General features: G+C 40.8%; 2 protein-coding genes across 3 annotated transcripts in view; one reads left to right on the top strand and one right to left on the bottom strand.

Annotated features, from left to right (window-relative positions):
- prkar1aa (protein kinase, cAMP-dependent, regulatory, type I, alpha (tissue specific extinguisher 1) a) overlaps window positions 1-5,869 on the top strand; it is an 11,487-nt gene extending 5,618 nt beyond the window's left edge. The window contains exons 4-11 of the mRNA XM_031871103.1: window positions 329-420; window positions 498-559; window positions 636-682; window positions 1,266-1,424; window positions 1,523-1,583; window positions 1,684-1,805; window positions 2,709-2,790; window positions 2,985-5,869. Coding sequence (XP_031726963.1) covers window positions 329-420; window positions 498-559; window positions 636-682; window positions 1,266-1,424; window positions 1,523-1,583; window positions 1,684-1,805; window positions 2,709-2,790; window positions 2,985-3,157 — 798 coding nt within the window. The 3' untranslated portion in view covers window positions 3,158-5,869. The remainder of the gene's footprint in view (window positions 1-328; window positions 421-497; window positions 560-635; window positions 683-1,265; window positions 1,425-1,522; window positions 1,584-1,683; window positions 1,806-2,708; window positions 2,791-2,984) is intronic.
- Window positions 5,870-7,387: 1,518 nt separating this feature from the next.
- The window catches only part of mettl22 (methyltransferase 22, Kin17 lysine), a 20,181-nt gene continuing 15,298 nt past the window's right edge, over window positions 7,388-12,270 (bottom strand). For both annotated transcript variants that reach the window (XM_031871098.1, XM_031871099.1), the window contains exons 10-12: window positions 10,713-10,815; window positions 9,031-9,199; window positions 7,388-8,293 (exon numbers count right to left, since the gene is read on the bottom strand). In XM_031871098.1, coding sequence (XP_031726958.1) covers window positions 8,198-8,293; window positions 9,031-9,199; window positions 10,713-10,815 — 368 coding nt within the window. In that variant the 3' untranslated portion in view covers window positions 7,388-8,197. The remainder of the gene's footprint in view (window positions 8,294-9,030; window positions 9,200-10,712; window positions 10,816-12,270) is intronic.

Below are 12,270 nucleotides of genomic sequence, written 5' to 3'. Positions count from 1 at the left end.
AACTTTTTTGATTTTAGCAAATGGCTGCAATGAAACAAAGAGTGAAAAATGTAAAGGGGTCTGAATACTTTCCGTACCCACTGTATTTACTGTATATACTATATTGACTCATTTATATATTCATATTTACATGTATTAATATATTTGATGCTTCATTTATTAATTATTTCATTGCTATTTCATAGGCTTATTTATTTATCCAATATTGAATAGTGTGGCTTTCCATACAAGTATTTGACTTGCAATATTGATTGTGATTCTAGTATATCGTAGTCTTAATATTCACTGAAATGTTCCTGTGAAATCTAAACAAGCTTTTTCATCTAAGGTCATCCCGAAAGACTACAAGAGCATGGCGGCCCTGTCCAAAGCCATGGAGAGGAACGTGCTGTTTGCCCACTTGGACGACAATGAGAGGAGGTAACGCCACCCGTCCGTTTGGTAGTTAACGACCCTTTTTGATTTCCAGCTAATCGCCTTGATTTCTGTCCCTCCAGTGACATTTTTGACGCAATGTTTTCTGTCAACTACATTGCTGGAGAAACTGTCATCCAACAAGGTGAGTTTTACACACAGCATTTCATTTAAAGATTGTGTTCATTCATTTATGGGCCTCTTCATTGCTCCTGTTCCAGGTGATGAGGGAGACAACTTCTATGTCATTGACCTGGGAGAGACGGATGTAAGATCTCTTTCTTATGTTTTTGTTTAGTTTGTTTAGGCAGTGGTATTACAAATTAAAATAGTTATCTTTCGTTTGTATTCTACTAAGAAGAACTAACATCCTGATGAAGCCTATTGTTCTGTGGAGTTATGTTCCAGCTGCTTCTGCTGCCCCCAAGTGGCCAAGAAATCTATATCACCAGAGCTTTAACTTCAGCAACAGAAATGTTACTCTTAGTGCCTCATTGTTTTCCACATATGCTGTGTTATGCTATGATTTCATGTTTAATCTGATGGCCTGTACAATTAGTTTTTGTATATTTGTTGAAATTGTCATTACATCCTGACAACAATCAATACATAAATCAAATGCTTACAGGACTGTAATAATGAGATGATTGGATGGGTCTGCTGTTTACACTCATAATGATAATTATGAGGCAGTGGCTTTGCATAGAGACCTTAGGGGATGGTCTTTCAGCCGTACTTTGTATATAGACTAGCATCATTTTGTCACGTGGAAGCTGTAATGGATAGAGGTGAGACTTGTGACCCTGCGTTGCCATTAGAAACTTGGTCACATCTGTTGTGGCTCCTCTTAGGTATACGTGAACAACGAACTGGTGACCAGCATTGGTGAGGGAGGCAGTTTTGGGGAGCTGGCTCTGATCTACGGAACCCCTCGAGCAGCTACAGTCCGTGCCAAGTCCAATGTTAAGCTGTGGGGCATTGACAGAGACAGCTACAGGAGAATATTGATGGTAGGCTGATTGATGGTACATGACAAAGCTGACCATAAAGTTATGAGAATAATGAGTTGTTGAGGAAATGTCACAATGTATTTGTTTTTGCTTTTTAGGGAAGCACTTTGAGAAAGCGCAAGATGTATGAGGAGTTCCTCAGCAAGGTGTCCATTCTAGGTAAGAACTTCTGTTTTTCATCATATTGACTGACTGGACCATCTTGTTTTTAAAGCAAAGCTGTCTTTGACCTGATGACCCGAGTGTTGCTCCTGAACAGAGTCTCTGGATAAGTGGGAGCGTCTGACGGTGGCTGACGCCATGGAGACTGTGCAGTTTGAGGACCGCCAGAAAATTGTGGTGCAGGGAAAGCCTGGCGATGAGTTCTTCATCATCCTGGAGGTACACACCACCTTCTGCAAGCTCTAGTCAACCCAGATCGGTTGGTACAGGACATTTGGTTCCGCACACATTCTTTGGTGTGGTACCCCTGTTAAACCTACATCCTGGCAATATAAATGATGTTCCACCCAGAGAGCTGAGGCAGTGGAACAGCTGTCTGTGAGATCAACCTGCTGGTGGGGGTAGTCCCTGGTGTCACCGGTATGGTGACGAAAAAGCAGACTGGGACAGTGTCAATGTCTGATAATGATTAGTTTTAATCATAAAATGTATATTTATTTGATATCGGACTGTGTACATTTTATGATTAAAACTAATCCCACCTGACTCATCGCAGACAGGTGTGATCACAGGTATCGTAAGCTCCAGTACTGTGTATGGGGGATGAACCGGCTGTATTTACTATTGTTATAGAAACAAACCCTTTAGTATATTATAAGCACACATAATCCATTCAGTTGCCACATAAAGCCATTAATTTGTCATATACAGTGTAAAATGTTGTAACTGTTATGTTGTTCATTCTGTACACATGACACACTTCTGATAGAGGATGGACAGATGTTGCTCTCCCACAGGTCTCTCCCTCTTTTCTCCCCGTTAAAGGGTTTTGGGGGAGTTCTGATGTGAGGGTCCTGGGACAGAGGATGTCACATGTGTACAGATTGTAAAGCCCTCTGAGGAGAATTTGTGATTTTGGTCTATACAAAAATAAATTGAATTGAAAAATGTGCCAAGTGGTAAGGTAACTAGCGAGCAAGTTAACTAATGCGATAAGTTACTTTGAAAATTCAAGCCGACAATGCGGGTGGTGTGCAAACTTAGGGTCTAAACTGAACGTTTATTAAAGAAATGTTACATTTCTGGGATATGTAGTTCAAGATGTTTTTGTTGTGCTATCAGGGGACAGCAGCGGTGCTCCAGAGGCGGTCGGAGGACGAGGAGTTTGTGGAGGTCGGCAGACTTGGACCCTCAGATTACTTTGGTAAGTCAGACAAACACAAGACCCTGACAACATCTGCTATCTACAGCACAGGAACCTTTCCACCAGCTGTCATTGTCGTGTTAACATTCGAAGCATGGCGTGGATTTAGAAATATCCCAAATACATATACAAAGCCAAGCAGGACACCATCAGCAGTGTGACTTACCTGTGTGAACCTTCCCCATGTCCCTCAGGTGAGATTGCCCTTCTGATGAACCGGCCCCGTGCTGCAACTGTTGTTGCATGCGGTCCCCTCAAGTGTGTCAAACTGGACCGGCCCCGGTTCGAGCGAGTCCTGGGTCCCTGCTCTGACATCCTGAAGAGAAACATTGAGCAGTACAACAGCTTTGTCTCCCTCTCTGTCTGAGCTTGTCGGCCCTCTGGCCCTCCTTTCCTCTGCTGCAGGGGCCACCAATGCACATGCACCCCCCCAAAAGAAGACTTCAATACATCTGTTACTCCTCTTAGTTGTTTTATTTTTTTTGTAAGTTCTCAGGTGACGCGATTTGTTTTCTATGAGTTTTGAGCTTCATCGCCTGAAGCTGTAATCCTAAAACCAAATAGACACACTTTGAAAGTGTAGCTAAGATTTAAATAATGGTGTATGCATGACTGGCCGTGCCTTCACACTGATCACTGTGAGTAGATTATTCAAATTGGAATATTTATCCAAAATACACAGATGAAATAATCTATAAAATATAAAGCATTTTATAGTCACAATGGAACATGTCGATCCATCAGCTGATGTCCTATTAAGACAGGATATGAAGGGGAGCATTGGAATAGGAATGGTTTAAAGTAGTTAGTTCCACAGCTCGATGGGGGTGACAAACCTAAACATTGTCACATTATCCATTTTGCAGTATTAAGTCCAACATGTTGACGGTGTGGATGCACAGTTAGTAGCTTAGTCTGCTCTGGAGATCTCCAGTGTTCACAGAGATGGTGTACAGATGTTTTCATGCTGACTGAGCTTTATGTTTTTGACGGGGTATGCCATCATTTGTCTCGATGTTATTTTTAAGCTAGCAGCCGGGTTCAAGGGATGGATGTGTTTGGGTCTTTGGTCCGGACTGAAATATCTCAGCAACTATAATGTGATCTGTTCATGTCTCCCTCTCAGTGAATTGTAATAACTTCTCTTCTAGCAGCCTCAAGTCCAAATTCAAATTTGTCCAGTGCTTTGGTCTCTGACCTGCATAACAAATGACATTCCCATCATGCTCAGCTGCAGTGCTGAGTTTAGTAGGTTAGCATGCTAACCTACTAAAGTCAGATGCTATACAGCTGCGTGTCTTACTTTTCATGCACACAGTTTGCAGGAGTACCAGTCATACTTCTACAGTATGGAGGGTGTTTTAACCCAGGAAGAGAAAATGAGATTTAAAAAAAAAAGCACAATTAGTTTCCAGTTAAACTTGACCATTTTGGTCAATTTCTCCTGACACTGCTTATTTTAAATAGCGCTCAACATCTTCTGTGTTCAGGTTCTTACATCTTAATCAACATTTTTATATTGCTCTTTCTCCATGATTTCATTTTTGTATTTTTTAACATTTAATCAGTAAATAACATGTTCTCTTTGTTTACCTTTTGCTCTTTAAAAGTTACTATATTTCTGGGTGAAATTCTCCACATTTAGTGTTTGTTAAATACTTTCTGAACACGCTTCAGAATGTCCAGGTCTGCTGGTTCTATTTACACCTCTGCTACAAATCTATATATTTCAAGTAAATGACTATTTTTTTACAGATTTTGTGATTATACAAAACTATTTAATCAAAGGAAAAGTGTTTATATGCTGTTTAGTTCACTGTTTCGAGTTCGTCTGATCCCAACATTTAAACGGAGCTCAGGTCAATACTTAATAAAAAGGTACCTCTTGGAAGATCAGACTTTCTGACACGCAGCAGCATAGCCACCCGGTTCCAAATAGGGTTGCTTGTGTGTGTCACAGGCCATCAGGTCTGATCACTCATGTTTTCTGCTATTTCAATCTCTCTAGTCAGCATTCATCAAAGGACACATTGGAAACAATAAATAATAATAGAACATCTCGAAACCAAACTGCCAATAAACTCATTGGCATAACTAAGTCATTTCCTGTATATCTGTAGTGTGATTAAGAAAAGTACATCGATACTTATTGCTGTGTAAAAGGGGCACACGTACCTTGCTAAATAGAAGACTGGCCCATTTTGTAGCGCAGAGTTGCACATAGCTGTCTTTGCTGTAATGTTGCAGCAGCCGCTCCGCAAAATATGTCCTCATATGTTACACTTCAATGTAGTTAGTTACAAATGAGTTAGTCAAGCTCCCAAAACACTGGAGCCTACATTTCCCATAAAGCAACTCGGTGTCAGCTTTCGTTAGAAGCCCCTGTGCTTCGTAAACACCCACAGCTCTTTAAACGTTCTTCTACAAGCCTTAGGAAAAGAGCCAGAGCTGTCTGTCTAAAGCTTTCCTTCAGTCAATGCTGGTCAGTGAATAAGTCAAATGGAGCATGAGGATTTAATGCAACCTTTGTGTACTTTACATATGAAGATACACACTTGAGTTAGTATCATAGAGGCACAGTCCTATCTAACAGTGAACAAATGTACAGGAAGCCCACTCGGTCAGCATCTAACAGTTGCTGCCTTATCCTCATTGCCGATTGTTGTTTTGCAGTTCTCTCTTCTCTGAAGATCAGCACTGTAGTCCAGCCACTCGAAACCTGACAATCAGGTTTGGCCTTGACATTTATCTTGAGTTTATCGATTACACCCAGTGTTAAATGTCTGTTTATCACAGATGTCTTAATTCAGTAGTGTTGCACCCATTTTGACTTGGTACTGTATTTTTTTTCCAGCTATGTCTTTACATTATTTCTGACTCATTAGAAGGCAAAAAGTGAATGTCACTGCTCCACTCCTTCAGACCATCAGAGAAGCTGATGGAGGAGCCAGCAATGAGTCTCCGTCAGACTGTGTGCCTTTGTTCAGACGCACTGGGCAGTTTGTGCTTAAATGCTGGTTGTTTGGGTTTCTCTGCTTATAGCAGTTCAAGCAATAAAGAGATCAGTGTTTTCACAGTTGCTTTTGTTTTGTTTCCTCGTCTTGAGGCCTTGACCTGTAGAGTGGCCCTGTACCAACATTTAGTTGACACATCTTTATTATTTTACTCATTCACATCCTATGTTTGATCAAAACCGGCAGTGGAAACTTAAGGATATCTACTGGAGTTCCATTTTCTACTACTTTCTATTTGAGGCAATGGTTCAACCAGACTGGCAAGTGAAAGAGACAAAGATCCTCTGAGCAACGGTTGAACAAGAAAAAAAGAAATCAACAGTCATTGGTCAAAGAAACAGGAAGCTTAGACAAACAGCTTCCTGTTTCAGTGTCAAGTGTTTCACAATAAAGCAGCCTAGAACAAGCTGGAATTAACTTTAGCAAAGTGTTTCTTCACATTTCACTATAGAAATAGAAGTGTAGCACTGTTGTAGTATCAGCTGAACTAACCACAGTTTAAACCTCTTCAATCTAACCACTGAGTGGACTGCAGAGGGCGTTCAGAATTTGTCATGCTTGACATTTTATGTGACTGGTTCTTGTCATTGTGTTAATTACATCGATTCTGACTTGTCCGTTTATGACGACGTGTCCAATAGAAACAAATAACCGTAGCTCAGTAGGACAGCACAGAAGGCCCAGGTATAAAATGCACGGCCCGCCACTGGATTCATATAATATACATGTATGGAAATAAGATTAAATAGATTATATTCCAGGTTTATCACCTGATGCCATGGGGCTCAAAAACACATTTACCCATAGACTAACATTAGGAAAGAGACTTCTGTAACTCAGCAGATGATTTTCTTTTCGGTAAATAAACAGGCTGCACTTCCTACTTATTACATCCCCATGTTGGGCCCAAAGACATTGCTCACATCCAGAAACGTTCTTTATATTATATTATATATCATATTATACCTTTGAAAAGTAAAAATAGTTATAACTTCAAAATGTGAGGCTTTTTCTGTTTCATATCAAACAAGACATCACAAGCTGAGTGTGGCCCAGTGGTAGAGCAGGGTCGTCCTTCTATCAGAGGGTTAGCTCTGCTAGTCCATAGACACTTAACCCCATTGAATGGGTGTCAATGGTTAGTTAGAGTCCCAATGGGCAGGTGGTAGCCTTCAGTGTCATCAGTGTGAATGGGTGAAGGATGACATGTAGTGTTAAAGCTCTCTGAGTGGTCAGAAGACTGGAAGAGAGAAAACATTACAGTCCATTTACCATCTGCAGTACCCGTTGGGCTTCTGTCATTATTTTTATAGATCACTATATATACAATATATAGATTAGATTATATAGATTACTAATCTAAGTATTCAACTCACAGATCTGCATCTGAATGGACAAAAGTTCATTTATTTGATATGAATTATCTGCACCAGGCGTAATCCTGTGTTCGGTTGGGTGAATCTGTCTGTCCGTCTGTCCATGGCTAATCTCACATACAGCTGGACCTGATATTTGTTGTACTCAGAGTCATTTATGACTATGCTCAAGGACCGGTTGTTGCTGCAATGACTCACACTTTCTGAAAAACACATTTTATTGTTTTATACCATCATTGAGAAGAAGGGTCCGGCTGCTGCCTGTAGGTTCATCACCATGCCCAACTCACCCGAACCAAAGACAAAGGGGACATGTCCTGAAGGCAATCTGCTTGGCTAAAAACAAGCCTTACCTAGTCTGTTGCAGACCACATTTTGGCCTTTGTCATGGCTCAAAAACCGACATCCATAGAAGTGATCGGTCTTGTTTTGAACTGGAGTTTCTGCAGATTAATTCCATACCAGATATGTTATGATCCACGGAAGTTGGGCACAATACAAAATTACTAAATCCCTGTTTCTGTTGTCTTTGCCAGCAGCTTGACTGTATGAGAGCCAGGAGGGACATTTGAGAGAGTTACAACTCTTCTGTTTGGGAGAGAAACACCTGAGACTTTTCTAGTTGTGATGAGCGTGTTTAAATATATCTGTTTAGATATCAACGTGTCCTACTTATGCAGCATTCTGTTCTGCCACAAAAACACATCAATGATCAGATTTAAATGCTTTCAACATGTCGACAGAATGAAATTATAAGCACACGGATGTGCTGAAAAACTTTATTAGATCTTGTTTCTAATCAGACACACTATACAAACATGCATGACTTTATAGCTTTAACGACAGTTGGTCATAAATGCATGAAACAAGATCAAAAAATAAATTATTCTACATTCATTTTTAAAACTCCCCGATGAACTCTATATGTCAAATTGCCCGTTTCTATTACCTCACTAAATCATATGACTTTACACATGTAAGAACAGCTGTTTTTGTGTTTCACACAACCTTCAACTGCTAACTGGAGCTCTGTTTGGTATCTTCAGGAGCGGCTGCAGTGTTCACAGTGCTCGCATGAAGTGGAAGTGGAGTGACGGACACCTTCCACAGCTCCTACAAACAGGAAAACAATGAAGTATATTAATAAGAACCTTACTGCTGATCCGGGTCACGGGAGCTGCAGGCTACCCAGCAACCTTTCCAGCTCTTCCTGGGGGACCCAGAGGTGTTCCAAGGCCAGACCAGGTATATGTAGACCTCCAGCGTTTTCCGGCTCTACACAAGAGCCTCTTGCCAGTTAGACGTGCCCGATAAAACCTTCCTGGCTTGGGGCAGTGACTCAAGAAATGTTGAGGAAGAAGAGATGTTGAACTGGTGTGCACAGTGTCCGGTGGTCAACCAGCATCCTGTCAGCATGCGGGATGGTGTATGCTTGAAGCTTTCATTTCTATTATAATCAACACAGCTGCAGCCTCATTCCTTCGTCTGTTTCAAGTCACTTTAAATACACACTAGACACTTTAATAATAGACTTATTTTTAACATACTCTTGATTTGGTTGTTGGTTTATTCTATAGCAAATTTCCATGTTTATATTTTTAAATGATGTCTTATACTGTTCTGTGTTTATTGTTATGCACCAATCACCATCCAAATTTCTTGTATGTGCAAACGTACTTGACAATAAACCGATTCTGATTCTACACAGAGTGTGTTCAGACACAGTACTACTGGGTACGTCTCATGCCTTTTGTTCTGATTAATTAAGATGGATTCAGGTTTGAGATTAAAGGCTTTAAGGTTTAGGTTTGTTTCAATTATTAGAATATGTGTGTGAGTGTTTCCCTTACCAGTTGCTCTATGCGTTCATACAGAAGAAATTGTGCGAAGTCAGAAGGGAGCTGTTCCACTCTGAAGCTGCACCGTCCGTCCACCAGGTCCTCCAGTTGGAACAGGCAGTGGCTGAAATGGTTGTAGGCGTCGCAAGAAACATCCATGTGTCGCAGGGTGAAGTTCATCCTTGAGAGACATCCAGTCACAACAGGAAACAGGATTAGAGCTCGTAACTTGATCTGTGAGGGTTATCATTAAGCCTGCGGAATGGGAAAATGTTAACGCATATCAATAAATCCCAAAATGACACAAAACAAGCTCCCTATATCACTGTGTGTACGATATCAGTACAGTATCAATACAGGGAGGCTGTGTATGTGCAGTAGAAGTCAACAGACTGCAAAAGGCCCAGAGAAGCATTTATAGTTTTGACAAGAAAAAAAGTCAATAGCCAATTAATCGGTCAATACCTCTCCCCCACAAAGAAACTTAATTCAATCTGAAGGAAAAGTCTAACTGTTTAAAAGAACAGCTAATTAGAGCAACGGAACATGTGATGTAGCGATGAGCTGTGATGATGTCGCATCAATATGTCAAGTGTTTGTGTCTTTGCCATCAAAATTTGAAGATAAAAGGTGAAAATATTTTAGTGAAAATATACAGTCCAGTTCGTTCAATACAGAGGTGATTAGTGGCTTCACAGGAAGTTCCACATCTGCATTGTTTTTGAACATATCAAAAGGTCAGATCTTAAGTTGCTGGAAATATGGAAATATGTCCAACAATGAGGGAGACCAGACACATCTGTCAGAGCAAATAAAACACGAGCTCAGAGATTCATCTGGTTCTCAGACTCACAACCGCACAGAACAACCAGTGAAGACTGGTTTCTGTATTCTGGTGGTCTATGTGGGAGATACGGGGCTCCCTGTGTAGCACGGCCTCCTTTCCTACTTTTTATAAAAGCCAAGGTAGCGTTTCATGTTTTATTATTGAGATGCATAAACGGGCAAATTATACTATGTCACATTTTACAATAAGATTCGACAATTTATGACGTAATATCTGACTGAAACATTATTGGTTTAATGAGATCATATAAACATCTTCAAAAAACACCTTTTCACACATTATAATTGGACATATCAACAGGTTTTGTGCTCTGTGTTCGCTCTTTGCTCTGCACCATCAGTATTATGTCCTGGACAACTTGTTGAGTCATTGTTTACAGGTGCAGCTGTTGCTATGAGCCCAGTCATGTAACTGGCTGAGAGTATATTTATTAATGAATTAAATGCAGGTGGGCGTGGAGATGCCCTCACAGTCCGTGCGGTCAAGACTTACGTCATCGCGCTGGTTGCTTGCTAGATAAACACTTTTCATCAGTTGAATGAAATAAATCCAATATTCCAAAAGCTGCTGTGGAAAAGTCACTCACCAAACAAGCATCAGTATTGATGTTTCTGCAAAACCTGACTACCAGGAAGAAACTTAAAGATGGGTAGAATCTACATATCAAGACAGCAGTGAAAGCTCCAAATCGTGTGGTGAGGAAATATAGCCATGAATACATTCAATATGGATTCATAATGGAAATAATTGATAGTAAATCATATTTGGGAAGGTGGTCCTCTGAATTTCTTTTAACGATCAGAAGTGGACCTTAAGTTACAAACCCCTGATGTAGATTCCTCCTTACCTTTTCTCTAAGGAGATGAAGATGGTGCAGGTATGACGGAGGTTACTGCAGAGTCGGTACAGTGTTCGGAAAAGCCCATCCGTCAGATCCTCATCATAGCAAACTGGTGACAGAAAAACAAACCTCATTAAAGCTGCAAGCAGCGATGTTTGTCTCATGAGGCTGACTTCCTGTTGCCAGTAGGTGGCGCTATGACTATGTGTCATAATTGAGATGTAGAGATCTTCGGGCCTGGGCTCTTATGAAGCATGATACGTTTGGGGAATATTAGATAGTGTACATTCGAGTTAAAACAACTTCCTGTTTCGAGGTGAATCGTGCAAAATGGCCGCCATGCCACGGCAACATTGTTTCATGAAAAGCCATTTTTGCAGATTCCGATTCTCTTTCTGTACGATGATTGACAGCGAGGCTCCAGAGTAACTTATGTCACCACTGTCCTGGAACCGTGTGTGTGACGTTAATGTCTGGGCCGCTGTGTGCCGACCTAAACTATCATGCTGTAGGCACGCATGTGTAAATGTGACCGGCAAAAAAAAACGTTAGACCAGACCAGACGTTAAATGCTAAATGGAATTGCAAACACACACACACACACAGACATACACCAATGTCACAGTCTTTGGAAGGACAAAGGACATTTCGGCATGAAGACTGGAGGAGCTGTGGATCTGACAACTAATTTCCCACCACCGCCCATTGGGCACCAGTCACGGCTGATCAGCTGAAAGCTGCCCGGTTTCAATAAGAAGTGCCCTCCTACCGCTCAGTATGGAACGCCACTTTTAAAGGTGCAAGATACAACATTAGGAAAGTTTTGATTGCCTCTCAACATGGCGACGCCTCAGCCGTTGGCTCGTAGCTAACAGTGCTAACAGTACAATCTACGGCAAACACGCTGTATTTATATATTTATATTTATTTATACTTTTACTCCCTGATTTATTTGTTTCAGGATTTATTTCATAGGCACATTTAATTGTTTACGTATTTATTAATTTATTATTGAATGAAATGGCATTCCATTGCTCGAATATTTATTCTGCATATTTGTCAGTATGTGCATGTGCATTGAATGCGTCTGTGATTCGTATCACAGCTGCAGCTTTAAAGGCTAAAGTTAGAGCTGTGATATGCATTTCTTTTAACAGGGGGGTTAATTCTCTTTCTCAGTGCGTTTCTCCATGTAGAAAGATGACAACAATGCACAGACTTCATAGCTTCATAGCTTCATAGTCGTTAATCTGGATTAAATTGTAGTACTGTGGAGATAGTACTTTCATTTTTGCTTCCAATTAATGAGAATGTACGTAGAGTTGTAAGGTAACCCTCAAAACAAACTTTTTCTGACAAATGTAACATTTCGGGGTTGATCATCCCCTTTCTATATATTTCAGGCCATTGCTGGAATTGCTCCTCCTCAAATATAGAAGATCTGAGGTTCGATCCCCGGCTCCTCCAGGCTACAAGTCGAAGGGTCCTTTGGCAAGTTACTGAACCCCAAATTGCTTTCAAAGGCTGTGTGAGTCAAAGGCTGCGCGAGCCAAAGGCTGCGCGA

This window comes from Anarrhichthys ocellatus, unplaced genomic scaffold, assembly GCF_004355925.1.
Source record: "Anarrhichthys ocellatus isolate YVR2014 unplaced genomic scaffold, GSC_Weel_1.0 scaffold56, whole genome shotgun sequence".
In the NCBI taxonomy this organism is placed as follows: domain Eukaryota; kingdom Metazoa; phylum Chordata; class Actinopteri; order Perciformes; family Anarhichadidae; genus Anarrhichthys; species Anarrhichthys ocellatus.
Note: the sequence above shows the minus strand (reverse complement) of the source record. Positions and strands in the feature narration are given on the sequence as shown.